Source organism: Acanthopagrus latus, chromosome 1 (assembly GCF_904848185.1).
Source record: "Acanthopagrus latus isolate v.2019 chromosome 1, fAcaLat1.1, whole genome shotgun sequence".
NCBI lineage: Eukaryota > Metazoa > Chordata > Actinopteri > Spariformes > Sparidae > Acanthopagrus > Acanthopagrus latus.
The window spans coordinates 4215092-4242432 of record NC_051039.1 but is presented as its reverse complement, the minus strand read 5'-3'; the positions used below and the strand labels follow the sequence as shown (position 1 = coordinate 4242432).

The 27341-nt window shown below is 42.5% G+C and overlaps 1 protein-coding gene across 3 annotated transcripts in view; it reads left to right on the top strand.

Moving 5' to 3' along the window:
* Positions 1–27341, top strand: part of LOC119024399 (voltage-dependent T-type calcium channel subunit alpha-1I-like) — a 224257-nt gene that overhangs the window by 43885 nt on the left and 153031 nt on the right. For 2 of the 3 annotated variants that reach the window (XM_037107182.1, XM_037107191.1), the window contains one exon: positions 23768–24194. In XM_037107182.1, coding sequence (XP_036963077.1) covers positions 23782–24194 — 413 coding nt within the window. In that variant the 5' untranslated portion in view covers positions 23768–23781. Of the gene's footprint in view, positions 1–23767; positions 24195–24673; positions 24891–27341 lie in introns of those variants that run through there. The other variant, XM_037107200.1, reaches the window with a different exon arrangement.

Below are 27341 nucleotides of genomic sequence, written 5' to 3'. Positions count from 1 at the left end.
AGCAGGGACAAGAGCAGGAACATGAGCAAGAGCAGGAGCAGGAGCAGGAGCAGGAGCAGGGACAAGAGCAGGAACATGAGCAAGAGCAGGAGCAGGAGCAGGAGTAGGAGCAGGAACAGGAGCAGGAGGAGGAGCAGGAGCAGGGACAGGAGCAGGAGCAGGAGCAGGAACAGGAGCAGGTGAAGGGACAGGAGCTGGAGCAGGTACAGGAGCAGGAGCAGGAACAGGAGCAGGAGGAGGAGCAGGAGCAGGGACAGGAGAGGGGACAGGAGCAGGGAACAGGAGCAGGAGCAGGGACAGGAGCAGGAGCAGGAGCAGGAGCAGGAGCAGGGACAGGAGCTGGAGCAGGTACAGGAGCAGGAGCAGGAGCAGGAGCAGGAACAGGAACAGGAGCAGGAGCAGGAACAGGAGCAGGAGCAGGAGCAGGGACAGGAGCAGGAGCAGGGACAGGAGCAGGGACAGGAGCGGGAGCAGGAACATGAGGAGCAGGAGTATGCGCAGGGATGCCATGTTCCTGTCCCTGCTCCTGTCCCTGCTCCTGCTCCTGTTCCTGCTCCTGCTCCTGTTCCTGCTCCTCCTCCTGCTCCTGCTCCTGTCCCTGCTCCTGTCCCTGCTCCTGCTCCTGTTCCTGCTCCTGCTCCTGCTCCTGTTCCTGTTCCTGTTCCTGCTCCTCCTCCTGCTCCTGCTCCTACTCTTGCTCATGTTCCTGCAGCAGCAGGAGCACCAATTTCCTTGGTGTCCAAGTGTCAACGAGTCCCTTTCTTTACTCTTTGCGCTCTCACTCGCTTTTCTCCATCTTCCCCCTCTTGTCCTTCCTGTCCTCATTAATTTTCTTGGTGAGGTCCTCACGTTTTTGCAGCATCCTTTTGACTGTGTACACGCAGTTGTATGAACCCAGCTGTAATCTGGTTTTCGGATCATCTCCGTCATGTGTTTGTATACGCATGCCGTATTCTCATTTCACGCACCCATTGATGCTGTATCCCATTTTCGTGATACCCAAAAGGCGCTCCGCAGGTGGTTCACTTTTTACAATATTTTCTATGGAAATGGCAAATCATATTTTACTACCGTTTTAAAATGTTTTGGGTGTCAAGTGGTGCCGGATTGCCTAGTGAGATAAGAAAAAGTGAAGAGTCAGACGCTGGACAATTTAATCTTTCCGTGCAGGCTGGACACACTGGATGCCTTGCGTTGGTGTTTCACATAGGTTCGGGTGTTTCTGCCTGGCAGCTGCAGTGCGACTGCTGCCCACCGTGTCTGTTTACATGGAGTTTGCCTTTGATAATGATCAGTGAATACGATGACGCGGTTTTCCTTTATCCTCTTTGAAAGAGCGAGAAAGCAAAAGGGGGGAAAGAGAGACAGGGAGGGAGGGAGAGGAATAAAAGTGAAAGTGAAAGAAAGTGAGTGCACAGGAAAGAAAGATTTCCCCCTCACCTCTTAGTGTTTGCCTCTTGTGCAGATACAGACATTCAAACTGTAGTGAAACGCTGGTATGATGTCCATATGACTGTCTGCAGGTCGTTCTCAGGTCCACAATCTTTTATTCCCTCCCAGACGTTTTTATCCTCCTGTTGTTCAAGGAATCCTGTTAGTAGAAACTTTGGAATTGACATCCTGATGCAGATCCTCAGCTCAGGACCGGCAAGTTTCTGGTCTACACTGTCTTCCTTGATTCAGTCTGCCGTGGCTGGACCCCCGTCACCCTAACCATCTTTGTGAACACTTGTCTCATCCCTCTCCCTCCATCTCCCCTCTTGTTCCTCTCCTCTCTTTAGTTCAGTGATGTAGTATGATGACCCTGCACGTCTGAGTGTGTTGAAGGATTAGTCACCGTCGCGAGAGGTGCTGAGAATCTCACCTGCAGGCCACTTGTGTCAATACATGATTATCTGTCATTATCTGCTGTGTGTGTGTGTGTGTGTGTGTGTGTGTGTGCGTGTGTGTGTGTGTGTGCGCGCGCGCCACTCTGTTCTTGTTGGTTCTTCTCTTCATAACTCACCCCAGGACACCCCTTTATCTCTTTACAGTTGTTTTAGCCTCCCTGTTGCCCTCTTCATCTTCTTCTTCCTCACTTCTCAGCCCACTTATCTCCCCCTCTCTCTCTCTCTCTCTCTCTCTCTCTCTCTCTCTCTTTTCCTGTGTGTGTGTGTGTGTGTGTGTGTGTGTGTGTGTGTGTGTGTGTGTGTGTGTGTGTCTCAGGAGTGTGGTTGTCATCCCGTCTTCTCCCTCCGTTGGCTGGCTGCTGCCGCTCCTCCCAGCACGGTTCCTTGCATCCATCTTTGCAGGGATGTGGAGCACCTACAGAAATCTACATGCACACACACGCACACACGCACACACACACACACACACACACACATGCACAGTGCATTCCACGGCTTCTGTAAAGCACACTCACCCTCACACTCTCTCACACTGAGGGCTCCCCTGTGTAATTCTAGCGATGAGTTATTTTGCCCCGAGCCTGCCGTTACTCACGAGGTATCTGTCAAATCACCCCCACGCACCCTCCCCTCTCTCCCCATCCATCACCTCCCACCCCCGCCTCGCTCTCTCTCTATCTCTCTCTATCCCCTTCATTCTCATCCTCTCTCTCTCTCTCTCTCTCCCCTTCATTCTCATCCCCTCTCTCTCTCTTTCACTCTGACATCCTGTGTCATTTCATTCATCTTGCTCTAAAGTCTTTATCCCGCCGCCATCTCGTCTGATCCCACCGTTTTCTGACTGTCCACACCTCCCACTTTGCCCTCTGACCTTCCTCACACTCCTCGTCGTTGCATGGGTTAATTTGTCTCTATTTGTCGATATTTGGTGGCGACTGAATGGTCTCGAAGCTGGAGCCATAAAGGTGTGAGTGACGTCCCCCTCTTGTTCTCAGTGACTGATTTGCAATCAAAAGCTATTGATGTGACTGGTGTGTGTGTGTGTGTGTGTGTGTGTGTGTGTGTGTGTGTGTGTGTGTGTGTGTGTGTGTGCTTGTGTATTAGGGATTGAATCCACCAGAAGCCATGGGGGGTGGTGACTCACTGATGTGATGAGCTGTCGTAGCGGAGGAAGGCCTGTTTGTTGAGTTCACAGACGGAAAAGATTGTAGTTTAGAATAAATGAAGGAGAAGAACCCAATAATTATGTTTCTGTCACAGGTGAGAGTGTCATTTTTATATACAGTTTTGTCAGATATTCTTTATTTCCTGTCTGTCAGCTGGCTGGTCATAAAGTAGAGCTGTTCTATAGATTTTGATGAAATTGGTCCATATATCTACAGTATAACGTGTAAAGGACAAATGTATTTATTATATTTATTCCTTTAATTGTTTATGCACAGATCTTTGGTTTGTGTCTCAGTACTGCTAGCTAAATACATTTCCTAGTCCTAGTGCTAAATACTACATTTGCTTGCCTATATGCCAAAGTAAGATGGTAAACATGGTTAGCATTGTACCTACTAATGAATAACATGTTATTTGTTGTCATTTTGAGCCTATTACCAAGCTAAAATGAGCTTTTAGCTCCTAAGCACTGCCGCGTTTTAAGTGTGATGTCACAGAGCTGTTGGCTCCGCTGCAAGATGAGTCTCGTTAGGAGGTTTTCTTGCAAACACTTATTCTGTGTGAATAATCCTAAATTATTTATCTCTTAACCATGTGAAAGACGGCTGTTTTCCTCTATAGCGTGATATATCACAGTGTACACCTGCTGCATTAAACCTTAAGTGTCACAGTTTCACATATAATAAATCCCTTGTCCTTCTTGAAAATGATATACAGTATTTTCTCTTTTGCTTCAGTTACATAAAAGTATATAATTAAAGAAGCAACATCTAAATGTTGCTTTCCAGTTTTGCAAACGAAGAACATAAGCTAATAGAACCCTTTTATATCATTAAATCAACTATCATTTGGTAATTACCCTACACTTATTTTTTAATGGATGAACCGTTGTCAGATTTTTCTTCATGACTCAGCTGACTCCATCTCATGTGTTCAGTATGACTCATTATGCACCTGGACTATCTTCGCACAAAACTTTTTAAATCAACCATAAAGTATTAGAGAAGGTTTTTCAGAAAGCTGACCCTTTGACATCGCTGGTTGGGAAACAAACAAGGCCATTAGAGATGATGTTTCATTACAGCTAAATTAACAGCTCTAGTACATTTCAAACCAAAATATGCATTTGCATGCAATTAGCAATTTGCTCTTATTTGGCCCCATTTCAGCAGATCAACATTAGCATATTCTGCAAATATGTTGTGAGTCCTGTAGCATATTCAGGTTCTTATTGTTTGTTTTTCCACTTTGATTGCACTAATTCAGTCAAACCTCAAATTGCTTTAGGAAGCAGCCGATATAAAGAGCAATACAAATAAATGTATTCCAATACCATTCTTATGAAGGTAATGAATTATAGGTTTCCTTTCAAATAGTTCGGAATGATGCAAATAAAGAGTGTCATGTCATTTACAAGCCATATGTCTCATAATTAATGCTGTTCATTCATGCAATTAACAGATTAAACTGTGTGCTGTGTGTTGAATGCGTGTAATGAACTGAAAACAAAAAAAAAACAAACAAACAAACAAAAAAACAGAACAGCCAAATAATAAAAAATGAACCATAATTTGCCTGGAATATATTAGCATCACATTAATATCCATCGATCCATCATGATTTCACACTGGCCACATGCAGCTTGAATATAGTTCAGTGAGTAAACGGCTTATTCACGACCTCTAAATTCACACTTATTGTAAAGCAAGCAATTATGACGAGAGCAAAGAAGGAAGTCAAGTGACGAAGGATGACGTTGGAGGGAGGTCAAGGTATCGGATCATAAACAGGACTTTCACCCAGATGTCCTGAAAGTCACGTACGTAAGTTGGCTTACCAAGCTTTAAGTGTGTAACGCAAATTAACTTAACTTAAACAACTTATTTCATAAAGGTAACTTAACTTCTTTAGCTGACATACTTATTTTTAACCTAAAAGTATTTTTTTGACCTCAACCAAACCAAAAGCTGCACATTGTTAACAGTTTCCGTGTCCAGTACGCCTGCAGCTGTTATTTGTAATAATCTGTATATTAATGCACATAAAGTCCACGATGTCCACCCTAAAATCAACAATTTGTTGGCAATTAATCTCGGATATTACTTTGAGGCAATGAAACAAGTAATGTGAGGGCACAATTAAGTAATTAGATGGCACAGATTATTACAGTACATCGGGGGAGAAAATTAAGTAATTTTAGGGTGCAAATTTGCTCATTTGAAGGAGCAAATCAGTCATTTTCTTTTTCCTCCCCTGAGACTAATCAGGCTCTGTTCCAAACAAGCTGTTAAAATGTTCTATTACTGAGTTCTATCGTTTGTGTTAGTCCTCTGCCAAATCAAGAGCAGAGGTTATTTTCTTGTGCGTTCAGTATGCCAACGCCAAATTACGCCGATGACAATATCAATTTGGAGATGAATTTTTTTGGGGAAAAAAAAAAAAAAACACTGCGTGGCTCAGCTGAACACAAACTCTACAAATTGGAGCTGTAACACGCTGCTCACTTCCCAGTTCTCCCAGTCTGTGACAGTGACGCATCACTCACACTAACTAGGTTATGTATATTCTCCCTCCACCTAACAGCTCCTCTCTTCTGGTATATGTGGATCTTTTTAACTCAGGAAGTAAAACGCGTGATTTATGGACACGGCTTCCTGTGTCCCTCAGCAGCACCGCAGACCGATAGTGTGACTACAGACAGATCGTGTTAGTACCAGCCTACAGAGCGCTACAGCTGCTTCACAGTCTATTTTTACCAGCCATAGATCCTAGTGGTCTGGTACTGTCACACCCTCACATCAAGACTAATGGTGGACACACTGAGAACCACACTGGCGATACTTCACACACACACACACACAGTGGGAACTGTACACACATGTAATGCAAACATGTTGACACAGATGTACACAAACGCACACGATGCACACATGTATTCATGGTGTTCACAAGTGCCTGACTTGTGAGTTTGCAAAGCTGTTTTTCAGCTTCTCGGCTCATTTTGATGAATGTGTCATCCAGATACCTCAATTAGACTGACTAAACTAAATGGTCCAAATTACATCTGCAGCACAATAATCTATCTTAAATTGTTACATTGTGTACCATCACTGAGTACTGAATTCTGCATCCTGAGTCCTGCATGATTTCCATCTTTGTTCTAGGACCACTTTTGAAAGAATATATATATTCTTGGCCATGCAGCTAGTTTTGGTTTTATTTGTTAAGATATCCATCTCTGAGACTTCTCAACCCTGATACAATGCATACAACCTTGTGATTTCCATTGGAAGTAACAAAGAAATGGTCACTAATACCAGTTTTAAACTGGACAAACAACCCACTATCACCCAATGACGTTGGGTTTTTGTCTTGAGAGTGAAAGGTTGGCAGCGCCATTCATTTCCAGCTTGAATGACTTTGATGCGTAATTATCAGCTCCAGCATAGATTGACTGTGATGGAAACACAACAACTGGATGGACGGACACATTTTTGCAATGCTGTGACACCCATTTTCCACACTATGACTTTGTCGCTTGTCTCCAAGCAGTTTTCTACTGTTTTTCTCGTCCATTTGTGATGTTGTACATGATACACTATTCAAAAAAAACCAGAACTTATCTACTGGCAGTGAGAAGAGCATCAACTGGCTATTTTAAGTGGGTCTACCATTGCTTAAATAAGCCACATATACATGTACAGAGATGTTGCTTATAATGGAACTATTCAATGCCACTGGTATCACAAATAAATTTCCATTTGTCTCCATTGTTTGGGGGGAACAGAACCAAAAGCTAGACAATTTAACAGTCTTTTGTCTATTTGCAGTGTTGTTTACATTTATTATATCTACATAATAAAGCTAGATGATAATGAGAGAGGAATCATAACAAAGCCAAGTCCAACAGCATGTCAGGCTGCACTCACTCATTACTTACTATCTTGTTTTTGTGTTTGGCTCTGACCAACGATCTGAACTTATTGTCTTCGTTGGTCTTAAATTTGCTATGCTACGAGGAAAGAAACCCATTGATTATATTGTCAGTCATGACCTTTGCTCTCATACCACCATCAGCCAAACCTTTGAATGTCATCCACCTCCTCTCTTGAGCCCTGAGTTGTGAACTGAGAACATTTGCTGCACTAATTCGTACTCCCAACAGGAACGAACCTTTTGATTGCCGACGACCCCTTTGAACTTGTCTCTTGAGCCGTGACCGGGCCAACCCTCATATAACTACTCTGTATTCCACCCAGTTTAATGTTGTCTGTGAAACTTAGCACTGTGTCCATCTGAATATTCTGTCCTGAGAGCTTTCTTGTTATTAAAATCTTTCATACGTCTCTGATGGTTTTCTGTCATTATACGCCAATCTGATGCGTCGGATTGGCAGCGGTGCAAGTTAAATCAGGTAGCGGTCATAACGTGACCGATGGGCGCCTGTGCTTTTCCCATCAGCGCCAATACAGTCATTCATTCAGTCCTGGCAGGCTCTAGGATTGGAGTGCTATAGGATTCCCTGGCTTCATGTTACCACACATGCAAGTAGTCAAATCTCGGGGAGGATGTTGGAGGTGGCTATGTTGAAAAAAGGCTAATAAATGAATCTTGCATCTGGTATACAGATTGTAAATTTGGGAGACATACAGCGCTGGTAACGCGGATAACCAGATTCGAGGTGTATCAGTGTATCCTTAGTTTGTTCTTTAATGTAAGCCATTGTTCCATGTGCTTTTGTTCCGAACATTAAACTTCTGAAAGCCTATTAATATCTTACTGTCACACACGCCCACTCAACTCCAAACAATCCAAGAAACACTTCTGCTAAATAGACCTCCGTAGAAAAGTGCTGCTCTCTGTTAAATGTAGATGTTTTTCTTCTCCACGCAGGCCAAAGAGAATATTTTGTTCCTGTCTCATTTATCGTCACTTTACAAAGACCTAAAACAGAACAAATGCTGAAATATATTGTTGGTCAGCAGGTTTCTTTAGCTTGTGTTTTGGTCAATCTGTCTACAGCTTGGGTTCAGATGGAAAGGTCTCAGAAACTATTATGATCAAGTTCCGTGCAGACACTCACAGTCCTGTGAGGATGAAGCTAACTGACATCTGGTGCTCTCTTGGCTTTTTGTTGAGTGTCACCAGCCGGCCAAACTTTTCACTTATTAAGTGGAACACCTCAACATCTATTAGATGGACTGCCAACAAATGCTGTAGAGACGTTTCTCCTTCTTCCACCATGAGGCTGACATTTGCGGGTACAGAATTTGCGACAGATTCCTCAAATTTCTCTCCCTTCGTGCCTTTTAGCCGTGTTATTTTTTGTCTCTCTAGTTGAAATTCAATCTTTCACAGTCTCTCCCTCTTGCCCCGTTCCACTTAAATTCCTCTTCTCCCTCCGTCTTTAATGGACTCAGGTCAAACAAACGCTCATCTGTACTTACTGTCAGCGCTGTCATTACGTGACGACTGAATCAGTGAACATAGTCAGTCTGCTTCAGCCATGGAGAGAGACGGCCCCGGGGGAAGCCTCGGGGCGTTGGAGAGAACACATAAACAGGGGCCGGACCAGGCCAGCGATGGAAGCTTAAATGAACGCTTAATGGCGAGCAGGTTTTTGCCCTTGAGCGAGGCACTTAACACTCAGCACGTTCCAGTGAAGCTGGTGCCAGGTGATGGCTGTGGGCTACTGGATATGTTTATCTATTTATACATTTTTTTTTCTTTTTAAATTCACATGGTGAGTCTACTTTTTTTCTTAAATAAACACAAACTGGCCGAGACACAAACGTTCAGGTATCCGTCCCAGGCAGAGCAGGACACTGACAGGTGGAAACAGTGCATCTGAAAAAGTTGAACAGGGAGCTGAATAATTCAACAGGCCCTCAACTAGTTATTGTGGAAGCCCCACTGTTTGCCCCCTGAGCAGACTGGTGCTTGTGTCAGCTCCCTGTCGTGTTTGCCATGTCGCTACGCCCCGATTTGACAAGACATCTTTTTCTCTCCTCACTCACACTGTACCCCCCGACTCCTTCCTCCTTCCTGGTCTCATCCATCTTCTTCTGTCTCACTGTGTCACCTCTTCTTCTCCTTCATCTTTACCCCTCTCTTTCATATCACTCCTTTTCTCCTCCCCTCTCTTCCGTCTAAATGCTCCTGTCTTCTGTCTTTTCTCTCGACAGGGCAATCGGAGCACACCGCTGTGTTTTGTAATGTCTGGTTAACTGAACGATGGCTACCTGCTGAATGAATCTGTTAATTATAGAAGCTGTAAAGAGAGCAAGCGAGTGGGTTGAGGCCATTGTAAAAACTAATTTGAGGCAATGATATGTAAATCCTTTACATAAATGTCCATTTGCTTCCCTCTGTTAGGTATTTATTGCTACAGATTCGTCCTGCGTGCTGGATTAGACTGCGCCTGTTTGACATTGTGTTTTGGGAGACAGGGAGGGATTTGTGTTTTGCTTCCAGCAGCAGCAACATGAGTTAGTTAGGATTAATTGGAAGGAAGAATATGTAGTTAACGACAAGTATGCAACCCAGCCACCCCCACAATTGAACTTTATTTGCTTCTCTTCACGCTACTGGTCTAGATAGGAGCTTCAAGAAGTGAAGATAAAGGGGTGACTGCAGCTCAAACTTTGAAGTGTCGGTAGCAAACAGGCTGAAAGGTGACAGCGTGGTTTTACAGCAGCTAAACTGAACTTGAACAACATTTTTACTGCCACAGCAATAATCAAATGATTTTCATTTCAGACAAACCTTACTCTTTCTTGGGGTAGATGCTCTGAGTGTTCTGCAAAGCGACACTGATATCACTCAATGTAAGAAGATTGTTCGAAACTGACTTGTTATCATGGGCGTTTGTGTTTATATACTTATTTATTTTGCTTGACAGTGCAGGTTAATGATAGCTTGGAGATCTAAGATGCAATTGCAATCTGAATTTGTATGTTTGTGTGTGTGTGTGTGTGTGCAATACAATTATATGCAGCACAGTGTTGACTGTAAGTCTGAAAAAGGCTCAGTGTCACACAGACGTTCAGAGCCGCTCGGTGAGATTCATGCTGGACAGACATGGGAAGCAGCGGCGGTTAATTACCGAGAAATGGTGGGTGGTGGCGACTCTGCAGATTATTTGACAGCAGATGGAGAAAAGCTGCTGGTTTGCAGATGAGAGATTGTGGTGAATAATATAAATTACATAGCAGAACCATACATGATAAGATGTGATAAGAGCTTTGGAAAATCCCTCTTAGTGTCTATAATCAACCATATAATGTCCATTCTTCACGTGGCAGGAAGGAGGTGGCTTGGGTCTTTGGCTTCATCTATGACTCCTGTTGTTTGCTTTCAACATACATTTGTTTTACAAACGCATGCAGTGTTGTCAGAGAGTTTTGTCAGCTGGACCTTCAAACCACTAGAATGGGGTCATTGTTCCTGTGGGAACCTGTACTGCAATGATCGGTTTCTACCAATTGTAGCAACTGGGAGCAAATCGGGGTCCAGGTTCTTGCTGAAGGACACCTTGACATGTCGACTGCAGGGGCTGGGTATCGAACCACCTGCGATTGATGGATGACCACCCCACCTGCTGAGCAAACAGCCACTCCATCCGAATAGGCACCAGTCTCTCTCTCAGTTTGTGTTTTAAAGGAAACTATAGCTACACTGTCTGGGAGGTTTTTGATGACACATCTTGCTCCCATGAAGGTTGAATGCAAATGTAGTATTGTTGCTTTGGGCAAAAGACATTTGTGAAATGAATGTCATGTGTTTATTACATTACGTTTCACATGCAATCACTTTTGTCATTTGCTTGCCATTGCTTGCTATTTTACATCACCAGGGAAACTGTAATGTGGGGCCCTCAAGTCACGGCCAGAACCGGATCAGCTTAGTAAGATCAGCACCAGTGATTCATACCAATCTATCAGTAACAGTCAGAACTGGGTTTTATATGCATCTATGGTAATCAGCAGCTACTTTCCAGTGTGAATAGAGTGGTTGAGTTTACTGTAGCATGACTAATACCGCAGTAACTCACTCATAAATCATTGCTACTGGTCCGTATAAGTTAATTATGTCATGCTGGTGCTGGGATATTTACCATGGAATCATAATGGACTGCCTAACCGGTTAAGATGATTTTGATTTAGGAAACATTACAGACTTTTTTTATGTGTTTGTGTGTGTTTGCTGGGTTTATAATTGAGGCCATGGAGGAAGTGTGTGTGTGTGTGTGTGTGTTTACTGCTCGTCGCACCATATATATGAGACGGGGGGTAAAGGGCAACAAGGAGAGTTACGGCAAGACAGCGTGTGTTTCGTGTGCAGCGTGCCGTGGCAGATTGGATTCCTGTTTGTGTGTGCTTCTCCGTGTGTTGTCAACAAGCCCATTTTTAAGGTGTAAAGGTGTGTTTGTTCTGAACGGAGTACGTGTGTGTGTGTGTGTGAGAGAGAGAGAAAGAGAGGAAGAAAGAGAGAGAATAAAAGCGACAACGATAGACAAAGTGTGAAAGAGAAAGAGTGAATATGAAAAAAAGCGGACGGCAAGAAATGCAAAGGCTGTTTTCTTGGTCTGTGATGCATAAAGAATAAATCAGATGGTTTGGAGAGAAACTGATTTCTGTTCTTGTTGCTATCTGCTTTAACAAAAAGGAACCAGAGCGCATCAACTAGTACACAGCAGCTGTGAGGATGTGAGGTACAGCAGAACTGGAGAGGCATTGTCAGATTAAACAGTAAAGAGACTGCGGTTTTATGAGCAGTAATGCACTGATACAATAGTCCAATGTGGGAATATTGATGTGAACAAGTGGAATGGAAGATGTGATATGGAAGAACAAACAAGGTGAGAAAGACGTAGATAGCATTTCTCTTCTCCTGCTGCAGATGGTTGTTTTGGATTATACATTTATTGGTTGCAGAACTGCTCTGATGGCAAAAATAAGCGCAGTGGTTGAGTAGTGAATCCTCTTTGAGTGAGGCGTAGGGAGGAGGGTTACGTGACCGGGCATACAAATGGAAAAAACACACGACCTCGACTTTTTTGTGCTTTATTGTGTGTTATTTGGTTTAGAGATTGAAGTTCTGTTCAAACATTAGAAAATCAACACTGGAGCAAGAGTCTGGACACAAACCGTATTTAACCAAGTCCACGATCCATAATTTAGACATAATCCACTCAAGCGGATGTGATGGAGAGTAAAACAGCAAACCAGTTAATTCTAGGCTGGTCATTCCCATTTGACAACAGCTTGTTTTGGACTGAACCACCAACCCACAGTGTTGGTATCTGACTCCCTGAGGATGAGACTCATCAGTCACCTGTCTTTCCCCACAGTGACTCACCTGACATTTAACGTTTGCACACTGACTCCAAACCAGCCGGATCTTTGTCAGCTTTGTTAAACCGGGGACTGGAAAGTTCTGTATTCATACAAATCTGTTATTTGGAGTACTTGTTCAGGCATCGCTTCTTTTCTTTGCCCTACACCTATGTGTCGTGTGTATAATAATGCTCCTGTTAATAATCTATGATAATTAATGATCTTTTAGCAAAAAGGAAAGCTTACCAACGTTGCTGAAGGTAAAATACAACTATTTTTATTTCAACAACCTTTTCATAAAAAAGTTTGGTAACTTAAACACTAACCTTCACCATAATTTAGCCATACATCTGGTTTATCTTTTGATTGCATTCCACTCCAGTACAAAGTAGTTGTAAATTCCTGCACACGTTTTACCTCTGCATCCATAGTTTAATTAAAAAGTTCTAATTTTCAATCATAAAGACCTTTTAAAGGTGCTGAGAGAGGTCTTTGTGACTGCTCGATTTACTCTTTTAGCTGGAATTGGATGTTATTTTACCTTCGTCTCATGGATATTCACATTTAAACGTAAATTCAAGGAGATATTCTTCCCTAAAAAAAATAACTAGCTCCAGCAAATGATGCACCGTGCTATAATATAATGCACTGCTTGGTAACATAAACAATATGCTTTAAATCTTAATCATATCTTGCTTTTTCAGCCGGCTCCAGTTCAACTTTCACTGAGATTTATGCTTCCTGAATAGAAATAAATATTTTTAAATAATCTCTCTCTCTCTCTCTCGCTCATATCGACACCCTTCTCTCACCACCCCGGTCGTCCTCCTCTTCTTCCCATGGCAGTAAATAACATCAGCTCCACAAATTAATTTCCCCTCAGCCCTCACTGGCCTTCTTCATTGTCTCTACCAGGTTTGTGGGATAACTCCCCTATCAATTAAGGGCTAATTCTGTTAGCTGTCATGTAGGCAGCGCCAGGGTATTTCCTCAGCTTATGAAAATGTCAGCTCATTTTAAGAACGTGTCATCTCTAATGCTACCTAAACATTGTGGGTGTTAAGATATTAAAGTGATAGCAAAGTTTAAAAAGATTAAGCAGGTGGAAACAATCTGAATACAATTTTAATTTAAAATCCAAATAAATGTAACAAGTAAACCTTTGCTAATCTGCTTTAAATTGCTGCCCACATGGTCTGTTTAACTACTTGGATTTGGAAGTAATCCAGTGGTTTAATGTCAGTCTCCAGTCATTATACACTCACAGGGAAATATTTCAGATTAATAGTTTGCATAGATGTTTTGCTTGAATGGTGTTTACTGCCTAGTATTGTGTCCTAGATCATCGTATTAATCTGATTTATAATTTAGGGTTAGAAAATCAAGACATCAGTGTTGTAACTCAACATATGCTCTAAATGCATGCACGGATACACAGAGAGAAGAAAATTGGCCTCTACAGGGGCCTTGCAGCCAAAATGGGCAACTACATGAGACCCCCAATGGGCCAAAAGTCCCAAGGTGCCTCTTTGCATGTCAGTGGTTATAACTGATGGATTTGCAAATCTAAATTCTAATGCATTATGGCTGGCAATGCATAATCTTGTGGCTCTGTCTGGCAGAACAATTTAAGACAAATTATTATATTGACATGGTGCATATTCTGAAATCGTGTTTAATAAAGCACCACAGATGTCTGACACACAGGAAACTGTGGGCCACGATGTATAATTCCACTATAAGGTTCCTGGATTTCCGGGCTTACAGCACTGTTTGATAAAGCTGCTATGTGTATTCTTCTGTGTGCACTGTACTGAACAGGATCTTGGAGGCCAGCGAGTACATACGAGGAGTGTAAACAGATACAATCCACACAACCATTTCCGCGTGCTTCTCTGTGGTTGGGTAGCACTGACAGAAGGCTGGACAGGGTATTTTAGACCTCCTTATCCTCTGAAGGCATTCCCAAGTCTAAGATGAGATATTTATTGACTCCAGTGAGTTTTGGTTCTGCCCCAGGATCTCATAGGTCCAGGAGGAATCCTAATTAGATGCCCAAACCACCTCATCGAGCTCATCTCGACACTGACATCTCGACTTCAAGCTCCCTCCAGATGTCCCAGCTCCTCAACCCATCTCTGAGGCTGAGCTCAGCCACCCTGTGGTGAAAACTAATTTAGGTTGCTTCTATCTGTCATCTGATTCATCGATCACTACCTAAAGCTCTTGGCCAAAGGTAAGGGTTGGAGCATAGATTGACTGGTAAATTGCAAGCTTTGCATTCTGGCTCAGGTCCCTATTTACCATGATGTTCCAGTCCAGAGGCTACATTACTGCTGACACCACACCAAACCACCTGTCCAAGTCACGCTCCATTTTCCAGTAATTTGTGAACAACACCCTGAGAAAGTCTTTCTCTTAGGGCAGGAGCTCACCAAACATCGGAGGGGACAATCCACCAAAAGGCCCGCCTCATCTGCAAAAAGCAGAGACAGCCCCGATTGTTGTCACTCGAGGAAAAAATTACAATTACGTATTATTGAGGCGAGCAGTGGGGGGGGGATGGGAGTGGAAAAGACAATGTTTGTGCAGAGAAGATACACAAAAAGACTTGCTATGTTGAAAGTGATGAAGAGAAAATGTTCCTACACACATAAACCACGTGTAGCCTCATAAAGTCTTGCCAACTGTGGACTCATCGACTCCTACGGAGCTGGCATACCTGCACACATCAGCAAAACAGTCTAAATGCTTTGAGCGAATCACTGAAGCCCTAACTGGTAGTAGTTACTCGCTGAGAAGCCCAGAGGCCATCACACGTGATTCACATCTGAGAAGGAAATGTTGCTGAGGTGGAGACGGCACAGAATGATTTCTCTCCAGCACTGCTACCATAGCCAAACAAATACTAAGTACTCAGCAGCATCTCTTCTGAAAGACGGAGGGATGAGGTGATTGCAGTTTATGGATGGGAGCCAGCTGGCAAGGGCAGCATCTACAGTAGGATATAGACATAATGTAGTAGATATGACCAACAACAGATATATATTCACCCACAACACTAATTCAGCAACAAAGGGTGCAAGTGAGGGCAGCATCTGTGGATAGAGTACAGATAGGGTACATACGCTTGCTGTTGTTGTTGGGAACATCTTATAAATTAGATTATTTTGCTAATGTACACTAGGAGGTTCTTTTAAGCATTTTAAATATCGGCAGCTTTAATGAAAAGCTTTGAGACGGAACTCGGAGGCAAAATCACAGAGGACTTTGGTTGTAACTTGCAGAAATGGTTCTTTTGTCGTTGTTTTTTTTCCCCAAGAATCCATATTTATTTTCTTCCAGTAGTCTCTAGCTTTACCCTGGAGTAAAGTAGTTTTTCAGGGTAAACTTGTTTTATGTTGCCATGAAATATCACCTTGAGTAGATCTCCTGTGAACATCCAGCTCGTCAGCCCATAATATGAAATAAAGAGGATGTCAGTTTTCTAAACAGATATACACAAGTCTCTCCCCCTTTTTTTAAAATTATACTGGTAGACTTTCTCTTGGAGTAATGACACCATAATGAATCTCCTTGTCTTCACTCACTCACTCGCTTCACTCTGATGTTCCTCAAATTTAAGCGCAGCCGGTCGGCAAGATAACGTTGATGTACAGCAGCGGTTGTGGGATGAGTTGATTGTCTGAACAAGACTAGCTACAAAACCTGTCCAGTTGCAGAAAGGCAGCCATTTGTGTGCAAAAAACACATGATTCATCTCCAACCCCAAACCATTATGTGCTCAAACACCCTCCATTTTCACCCATTTGCATCACAAGCCTAATATTGATCCAGGCATCTAACAACATTCACACTCAGATTTTTATCATCCAATTAATGCTTCATGTTGAGTCTCACAGGGACTCGTGACCCATCAGTTGTGACACAGTGAATTAATTTCACAGTCAGCTTATTAGGATCTTTTCATGGTTACATGGATGGATCATTGAATATAAATGTAAGTACTGATCGGGGATAAACAGGTTTCTCTGTGTTCTGCTTGTTTTTGTGTTTTTCCAATTAAGACTGAAAGAATTTAATATTCTGAAAACATGAGCCAGGCATTCATAGTGCTCTGTTACTGTCTGGAAACAATATGTAAACAGGCAATCTCCAGCAATCTCTCGCTCTTATTGGCACTCATTTTTAAGTCAAAATAGACTTTAATTAGATTGAAAATTGCCTGTATAGACTGGCACTTAGCTTTTTAGATTCAAATGGGACTCGAGTGTAAATTTGTCAACAAGCAATGAGTTCTTTGGAGCGCAGAAAATTTGTTTGACTGAGCCACAGATCTGTTTGCATAGCGCTAAACATTTGTATGGTTTGGATAATTAATTTGCACGTACGAGTCTCAACATGAATGATAAATCAGCTGTCGGGAGCAGACAAAATCATGGCGCATTCACTCAAGTGGGAGGGCAGACCGTGCGAGACAAACAACGAATCAAGTTCAAATAATCTCACGTTTATTCTTTAAGGCCCAAATTCTGATTATTGTTAAATACAGAAGAGATGAAAATGTGCCAATCAAAACACCATGTAATACATATTTATTTTTATTTTGTGTGGTACTTATGGGACTTTTAGTGCTTTGCTCCACCTGAAGAACCCCATAGTGAACCGAACCCCCAATCTGTCAGTGCTCCTCCCTCGCTCTGCTCCTTCTTCGGTGACGTAAAAAAAAAAATCAATCTCTGAATGGTGCAAGTGTGCGTGTTTGGTGTGAATGGGGATAAGCGCTCGTTTGTCAGCGTTTGTTTCCTATGTAGAAAGTCGATGAGCAAGTGGCTTGTGTTGTTAGCGGAGGGAAATGTCAATGGGGGACAGTGGGAGCAGCACCGGGCTCCACCAGGCCTGCTAGAGCCTTTCATCTAAGTTAGCCAACATCATTAAGAGCCTGCCATGTTTGCTTTCGGTGCCTGCAGTTGGATTTGTGTGCTTGTCTGAGGCTGTGTGAGTATGAGGTACAGGCTTAATGACTGTGTACGGGTCTATTTGAGTGTGTTATTGCTCATCTGTCTACCCATGTATGTGTTATAATTCCACTGAGTTTGGTCTTGATGGGTTTGTGTATCGTAATACAGTAATATTTATATCTGTGTGTGTGTGTGTGTGTGTGTGTGTGTGTGTGTGTGTGTGTGTGGATGCCAGTGTCTAAGCGAGCCTACGGACCATTAAGCCTTCAGCATGGTCTGCAGCTTGCTAATGAGGATCTGTGTCACATCAAAACACATCAACACTAGACCTAGTTAGCTAGCTGTTAGCTTCAGACAACACTAGCTATAAGTGTGCATGTGTGTGTGTGTGTGAATGTATAGATATGCCTGGGTATGTTATCTCTGGCCATTTCTTTGCATTTCCTCATAAACCGCATCTCTTGTCTCTTGTCTCTCTTGTTGTGTCGTAGATGCTTCTACTTGCCACACACTGTCTGTATATATGTGTCTGCTCATAACTTTTTGTTCCTTTTTCTAACAGCTCTTTGCTGTGTACGTGTCTCATCTCCTCAAGCCATTTCCATCACTGATGTGCTGTGAGTTGTTCAGCTTTTAGGAAACATAACGAGATGCTACAGTTCTAGGTGACCATAAGACTTCCTGCTGAGGTTATTTATATTGCAGCTGTCCAGGAGAAAGTCTGCATGCAGCAGATGATTGTCTTTTGAATTGAACATCAACAAAAATGGGGCAACAAATTGCTCTATAGTAGTAGCTCGTAGCACCTCCAAATGTGTTGCACGCCAACTGATGTAACACGAGGGCAATTCACCGTTTACCCAGCCGTCTCAGCGAGAGTTTTACTGTGTTAGAAAAGGTGTTTCACAGGAGATACAATGAGTCATCAACTCAAGCGGCGTATGTTGAATATAAGTATTAGGAAAGTTTGAATCATGGATGTATGAAAGATGGAACCCCATTCATTTCTATGACAGCTCCTCGCTGTACGCATACACCAAAAAAAGTTTTCGTGGACTTCCTTCTCCAGCCAAAGTTATTGAGCGCATCAGTAACTTCCACCAGCCACGCCGTCTACTGACTACCCAACACACATGAATGGGATGAAAGAATTTAATGCTCCACTAGTTTAGATGCCACCATGCCAAAATCTCTTCCTAGCCCATCGCCTTCCTCCAGGGCTGGTTAGAATAAGCTCCAACAGCTGGAGCTCCACCCATGTGACAAGGATGCTACAGAGGTAAAAATGTCTCCTGGAAGAGATTTATGATGCATGAGAAAATAACTCAGAAGACATCATCCAGGGTTACCTTTAGCTTGAGTTTGGGGGAGGTGTGGAAATTGAAACCAGGCAGGGTAGAATCTCTGTCCTGTGAATCTGTCAATATGTGACAGCACTGGAGGGTTCTTTCAATGCTAAAATCTGTTTTTATTGTATTCAGTTTGTCAGTGTATAGTCATTTTGATTATGCTGCGGTGGAGGGCAGATCAGATTGGCCAAGCTGATGCTGTCAGTGCAGATAAATCTCACTGCAGCGTTACAGCATCTTTAAGAACTGATGCTTCGTCACCTTTACTCGAGTCTGAACATGCTGAATTTTACATTTGAAGAGTGCAGCTCAAAAACTATTATAACCAATGACATTAATTCCCCATTCACTTTTCATTGTTTAAATCTTGTGTACTGTATGCTCCGAATAGTACTTTTTGATGTGAGGCCTGCAAAAAACGGTTAAAGTTACAAAAAAACACTTAATCCTAAAAGACTTGAGCAATACTTGAACTTGCAGCATCGATTTTTCTACAGGCCAATTCATACATCAGTGTGTGCATATAAACACACAAGCAAATTAGCTAAATTCTTCAGAGCATTTCCAGTAAATTGCAAGTGTGTATGTGCAGTATACATACATACAAATATACGTACATAATGTTGCTCTTATGCATTAGTCTGATTGGTGCTCAAAATACAATAAATCAAGTTTATGTGAAGGAAAACTCAATCATTTTTTTTTTTTTTTTATTTTCTAAAAGATAAATCATTGCACTGACTAGTCACTGTGATTGAGTTGTGTGTGTGTGTGTGTGTGTGTGAGAGTACATTTCACATCCCCCTCCCTCCTCGTGCTATCACGACAGCTCATAGTGTTCACGGTGACCGTTAGCTTTGCACAAGTCTGTGATATATGAACGGGCAGCTGACATGTGATCAGTAAAGGTCAATCCGTGCCTGACACCGTGTCGTTCATCACACACATACACCACTCAGAGCAAACAACACCATCCAGGATGTGGCTGTGTAGTTTTTTTTATTGCCTTTTAGCTGAGTGCCAACCCAACACACTGGAGGCAGGAAATTAGCTTTGTTGTCCGCAGAGCACAGTGGCCGGTAAATCAGCAATTTACCAGCGAAAAACAAAATGTACTCATACATAACCATCATGCTTTGGAGGAAATAAAAAATAGATTGTCTCGTTTGGTTTCCTTTCTTTGCTTTTGAAAAGCAAAAACAATCACTTTATTTATTATTTTTTTTAGCTCTTTCAACTTAGAATTAAGGACTTCAGTACAGAGGCTTACTTATCATTTTTAAAAGGATAATTCTGCCGCACCTTTGCAATAAGGTATAATTAATTTGATCGCTCACACTGTCAAGAAAGGGAACAACTGTTATCCAACAGTGTGATTCACTAACATGGATCATTGGGTTAGAACTGATTATTCATTCTTCAGGTCCCTGACAGTGGGAGTAATGTTGATGTGTGTGTTTTCTATATGACTTTAGAACAAAACACTCTTGCAGGCCTTTGACTTTTGGGAATCTGTTGATATTTGTTGTTGAGTCAACTAATAGTTCACCTATTCTGTGATGACACACATTATATATGATAATGATTCCTCCTTTTCTAAAGTAGCTTCCCATCGCATTTAGACTGTTTTTATGATTCGTAGGGTGAAACTGTCATTAACTCAGAGCCTGTGTTTTTATTATGTCGCTGACAGATTAATGGGAGCCATGCCCCGTGATACATTACCTGTTCAGTGAAGATCACCTCAGGGTTAATGATTGGGGGAATTTGATCTTTTGACTGACCATTAAGTTTTCCTTGTGCTTTGGGTTCACTGCAGCTTAAAACTATTCATTTTGGGAACCTGGAGATAGAGATTTAGTTAATTTAAGCACCGCAGGAGCAACACTATGTAGCTGTGTGACAGAACTGAATGGAAATTGAATCCCACTTGAACTTTGAGAGTTGATTATTAGATTTTAAACTGTCTTTCCTCAGATGTAAATCATTTCAATCTGATTGTGTTTGGGTGATACGACTGTGAAATGCTTAAAATAACGTTGACAAAGCATTGAATTGATGAAAAAGTCCCTCTGCACCAAAAAAAAAAAACCTGTTAATAAAGGCAGAGAAACTTCTGGACACATTCACGATACAAAGCACCTCACTTGCTCCCGCTGCAAAGGACAATTCACAACAGCTGCAAGCACAGCAGTGAAGCTAAAGCAACGTGTTGCCGCAGACAGTAAACAGCAGCCAGCCTGTCCCACCGGCCCTAATGAGCACTAATGTGTCACCGAGTCCTGCACTCTGCATTTTAATAGGAAAAGGAATTTTAAAAGGAGAAAGGCTGTCCAGATGCACTTCCTTTGCACTGAAGGGTTATTATCTGCCATTCTACTGTTACATTTTATGTTTGCTGAAAAACATCTTTCAGTGTTCAAAGTATCTCCATGTATCCTGCAGAGAAAGTGGATTTGCAGCCTGTGAATGTCATGAAGACCTTACAGCCAGTCGTCTTCTGTTCTGCTATATATTCCAACATTTGGCTTGTCTGGAAAAAAAATAAAATAAATAATAATAATAATAATAATAATTTGGACATTGTGTCCTGACCAACTATTTGTAAAACAAAGAATACAAAACACTAATTATATTATTACATCTGTGGCTGAATTTTCTGTCCGTAGCCTGGCATTCGGAGATAATGACATCCCCCCACTGGAACCTTAGTCTTGAAGCAAGGCTCAAGAACGGCCCCAGAGTAAAACATGCATGTCTGACATTTAATGCTGAATGGTGAATTTCCATATTGTAGAAATAATAATGCGTTGTTGTAATATTCCTCGCGACTACCAGTGGCAGCACGAAGCACAGTCGCTGCTTAGCATCACTGAGGCATCCAGCTTCATGCCTCGCCCCTGGCGATCCTGAGAATGCTGGCGCTGGCATTTTAGATTTGGTTACATACACCTCCTAACTATCTTGCTACGCTTTCCTGATTGGCTTGTAGACGAAAGTACCCAGCAGTGATCCAGTCGGTGGGTAAGGAAGAAAATAGAGGGTTTAATAGAGTCAGGGTTGATCATGTTCTTTTAAATTCATAAATACACCAAATATCAAAGAGAAATCCAACAAACGAAGAGAAGTTCACCTCCCTTGAAGCAGGTTCAAATTTCCATTATCTGTCTAACTCATTCGACTGTTCGAGCACAAGAATCCACAGATAGGTTCTTTGATTAAGTAGCCCTCAATCCTGCGTCAACACCGGCTGTTACACCAATTTAACACCTTCTCTTTTCTTTGAATAACAAAACATTGACATGATAATCAGTTATGATGGAGCACAGATTTGTTTAACCACAATAAAATACATTACAGTTAACTCAGCACATGGAAAGATAATTTCTGATCCTGCACACATTATTATTGCACACAGTTCTACAGCTGATTGTTGAGGTGTGAATAGATGTTATAATGTATTATTTGGCGCATTGGTCAACTTATAGTTTATAAGTAATCGAGAGCAGTACAGTGTTTTCTGTCAGTTTTCATTTCTTTCTCAAACTGAAAGAAAGCAAATAAGTATTCTCCCCAAGGTGTCAAACTATATGAGATGCACGACAGGAGCTTGATTTGAATCAGCAAAAATGTTTCTCCGATGTTTAACGTTCTGTTTCTTTGTTTTTACATATTTCTTTTCATTTCTACTCGACACATTGCTTGTTTTTATGTCGCGGCTGTGTCCATCTTTTACTTTCCTTACAGGGGTCCTAATACGCTGCTGCTGCTGCTGCTGCTGCTGCTGCTGCTGTAGCAACACAATGTCTCCACTGGGCTCTGTAAAGTTTTATCTCACCAATGACTCAGTGGTTACTCTGCAAGATGCCACGTTTTTTTTGCATTAGGAACTCCTTTTTTTTCAGTCCTTCCTATGATTTAACAATATTAACACAGTGCCTGTCTTTAGCTAGAATGCAGTTATCATCTCTCTTCTCCAATTAGCTGGCTTTCCTCTTCCTATTGAGTAGATGTGACCGTGAGCTTCTCTGGTCATTGATTCCGTATTGACTGCGTAATAAGCAAACACACAAATTAAGAGCCCACCACGAAAAACCGACTGGTAATTCAAGTGGACACAGTCGACTTTATGGACCTCCGGAGGCTCCCGTGTATGACGGGAGTGGACTCGGAAGCTTTTTATCAAAAACTGTACGCTCAGCCCGCTCATTGGAAATCCATTGGCAGGTGCCACTCAGTCATATCAGGACTTCTGCTCCATTCTGTTCCCTCTCCAGCTTCACAATATTGATTCCTCTAAACACTAAGCCACCGACTAAACCACTGAACTCTCCCTCCTAACACTCCCTCTCCTCACTCCTTCACTCCTCTCTCTCCAACCCTTTCAGCAGTTTCCCGCCCCCCTCTCTTCTTCCGCCACCTCTCATTTGTGCTCCCATTTCCTTTTTCCTGCCAGACCTTTAAAGAAAATGTTTGAGAAATAATGCATGTCACACGGGTGCCTTGTTTAATTGTCTTTAAGTACAAAAACTCAAATGAAAGAGATTGGGTTGTCTGTCAGCTTGATGGTATAATCATTATGTCATTAAACCAGTCTGCTGTTTTACTTTTAAAGCACTGATTTGTGGTGGAGGGGAATCGTACGGCATAAAAGTCTGTAAGCACGTCCACACTGAGACGATTGAATTGGCAAAGGCATCATTTTTGTCTTCTTTTCAGCCCTCCGTCCTGACAAAAACAGCATTATTCTCACCGCTACATCAAGCCTTTTCCAAAAAAAGAAGGTTTCAAAAGTGTGTAAATCTTGAAACACTGGCTCAGTGAAACAGAGCTTTTACATCAAAACGGTGACACCAGCTGGCCCAGGTAGAGTTGAGACAGAATACTTCAGTAATAACTTGCTTTGAAAAATGTTAACGTATCCAAATATAAAGCAGACATCGATTCATGCTGATGTAGAAAATGTTGGGATTGCTGCTTTGTGAACTGATTTGTAAGCTGAAGTCAACAAAGTCGTTTGTAGTTTTGAAATCATCTCTTCGTCTCTGTTTCTCTCCTCCCAGACTGTTGCGTTGCCATGACGAGCGAGGAGGAGGAGGGCCCCAGCGTTGCAACACCAACCGCAACAGCAAAGACAGCGGCGGCAATCTCCGGGTTAACAACAGCCATAGCCAGGGGCGATAGCAATGATGGCGTCACTTCCTCCTCCCCCTGCTGGACCTCCCCGCACCGCCTCCCGCGTCCCGAGGAAAAGGAGGAGAAAGAGGAGGAGATAGAAGTGGAAGGGATTATTCAGGAAGAGAGGATCGAGAAGGAGGAGGAGGAGGAGGTGGAGGAGTGTGAGGCGGATGATGAAGATGGTGGTGACGATGGCAGCAGTGATACCAGTGTGTTAGTTGTGCCCTACCCTGAGCTGGTACCTGTGGTCTTCTTCTGCCTAAAGCAGACCACCTGTCCCCGCAGCTGGTGCATCCGCATGGTCTCCAGCCCATATCCTTCAAACACTGTGATCACATATACTGATACTTTTGCTTTGTTTTTTGTTTATTCCGCTACAGATCTGAAAAATTCTGCCTCAGACACATTTGTTGTATTAATCAAACACGGATAAACAGGGGTTGATAATGTATTCACTCTATATGCAAATGTCATGCAATTTGCAAAGGTCACTTTGGCGGGAAAACATTTTCATCTCTTGAAAAAAACATTTGTGAATAAGATTTACAAAGCTGCAGTGATGATTGTGGTGATGGAAATTAATTGGCTTTACTGTCATTTGATTCCCACCCCCCACAAAAAAAGCTGCACTAAATCAGTCCTAATGGAGTAATAATACAAGTGGTCATTAGGCTGTAATCAATAGTCTTAAAAGTAACACAGTAAGTAAGTAAGTAGCACATTAAAAGCCTAATGTTATTATTGAACTTCAGATGTACCCGGATCAGCCTAAAACATTCTAACCACCTGCCTGATATTGTGTACGTCCTCCTCATGCTGCTGAAAAAGCTCGGACACCATCGACACGGACGCAGGACCTACTGAGGGTGTCCTTTGGTGTCTGGCACCTGGATTTTGGTAGCAGATCCTTTGAGTCCTGTGGGTCCCCCATGGATCAGACTTGTTCAGGCATGTCCCATGGATGCTCGATCGGATTGGGTGCGTCTTCACATGATGCCAGGACTCAAGGTTTGCCAGCAGGCTTTAAGGGGTGTTTGTGTGTGTGAAGTGAAAGAGTTCTGGGGCTTTTTGTGTGGCCAAAACTGACTGATGCACTGATGTAGTTCTCTGTACGAACCTGAACTGTGAGGACCCAGATTAGGAGGTGATCCTGTGCCGGTTGTGAGTGCTGTAGGTGCTGAATGTTTGTTTCAGGTGTCACAGGCTCCTGTTCAAAAGATTTGCTGGACTCTAGGTTATTAATTATGTGTCATCCTCATTGTGTAGGACTCATTGTCTAAGAAATGACAGACAAGCTAAATTACAGTACGAGCTGTGCGTAGCATTAGCCGGCCCCAGGTGTCAGCCGACACTCATCAAGCTTCCCTAAGAGCAACGCTTACAGTGTAGTCATGTATGACTCGCACACTTAGGCTCAAATGCCCGAAACACAGAGTTATATATCTGTAAGTAGTGACACCGCCAAGTGTAAAGAATGAGAATGAGTGTGTGAAGAAGCGGTGATGTGACTGACTGACTGACTGGATTAGGTTCATTGAAGCAGAGATGGAAGAGGAAGGACAAGGGAAACAGCAGAGGCGGACAAATAAAGGGAGACGAGATGCAGTGAGAAGACGATAAATGAGAGGATGGTTGACGAGAGCAAGAGGCTAAAAGTGAGCTTCTCAATAGATGTGAGATGTAATGATAGGAGAAGGAGTGCAGCAAATATAGAGCTTTTTGTTTGTTTGCATGCATGTGAAGAGGAGTACGGAGCCACCGTGATTTATGTTTTAAACATAGGAGACGGCATTTTCTTCCCAGGGATGAAGCCAGCTGTGAGTCCAGTGGAGGTCAGGAAGAATAAGATTGATAGAAACGTTCTGTTTGTAGACGCTCTGCTTTCTTACTTCCATTAGGGAGGCATCACATCAGCTTCTAGTCGGCCCTGACGTGAATTTATAACCAGATAAAGTGACGGAGGCAAAAGAATAATAGCGCGAGACAGAGAGAGGAAAACAAGCCTCTGAGACTTGCTAAATAAGCGAGCCACCCAGTGAGGTCTAAATGAATGTCTTCCTCACTTAATTAAAAGAAAAAGAAAAAACACACTTGGCTTTGTCTACGTTTTGATCCTCGGTCTTTAATTCTTCGCTCTGTCTTCTGCCATCTCTTCCTATATCTCTGTTCCAGCCCTGTCTCCCGTGTTGTCTTGAAAAAATGCACAAGTGAATTAAGTATAATTTACTCCACTGACTAAGCTAGTGTGGCGTGAATAGACTGACTGCCAGGAACAAACACAGGTTCTGTTACAGTCCTGTGGCGCAATTATGGTGACAGGGCATTAGTAAGAGATTTATGTCGGAGAGTTATGAATATGATCTCAGCAGCAGGGGTTGTTTATCTGGACTCAAAATGTCGAGCCTGGCAAGCTTTAAAGCCACGTATATGTGATATAATGCTAATTTAGCTGTTCTACTGTGGTTGGCCACCTGCTGGATGTTATGCTTGTTAATGTGATCTGAAAAACAAATGTTTGAGCAGTCTGGGTAGTTGATTTTCTTACCACTGTAATGGTAGCCTACTGTGTTTTGTCCTGGAAGCAGCCCGGCACTATAAATGATGACACCAGCTGGTCCACTGGTTAGCTGGCTCGTTATGGCACCAAGAGAATAAGTTCCAATGACTTTCTTAATATAATGCTGCCAACAAGTCACAATATTCACTTGTTTAACACCCCAGATTATGACAGGATGTCTGCTATATGCTACAATGCTAATTATTTGCATTAGCATTAGCATTAGCAGGCTTATTCTGGTCCGATGTGAAGAATAAGGAGGATCTATCAGCAAAAATAGGATAAAACATTCATAATTCCCTTTTCATAACTGTAGACTCATCTAAAATAGTAACTACTGTGTTTATGATGAGCCTTTTATGTTTACAGACTGAGCAGGTCCTCTTCAGTGGAGTCCACCATGTTGCAGCATCATGTTTTCTACAGTAGCCCAGAGCAGACAAACCAAACAGAGGGTCTTTTTAGCAGCCAGTGTAGGCGAGGATGAGATCAGAAGTATTCTGTGCAACCACTCTGATAAACGCCAGTGAATCCTACAAGCCAAGTAGCTGAGCCAAATACGAGCATGTCCCTCAGGACAGGCTTTACATTTTTTAAGCACCACTACTGGTTAGAGTCTGAGGAGAGTAAAATTGTCTCAATATCCTTATCAGACAATTCTGTCTTTTTTTTTTTCTTTTTTTATAGTGGTGGTGAGTGTTGGGAACCAGATGTTCCAGATGGTCTGTTTCACAAAACCATATGGGAAGTAACTGCTGGAAGCTGTCTGAGAAGGGGCAGGTACTCACAAAAATGTACCTGACAGGTGATGGATGAACCAGCTAAACTACGTCTCTGGCTTCCAGTGGATCTACATGAGACACACACATCCACAAAAGATGAAGTTGCATTGTTGTGGGTGT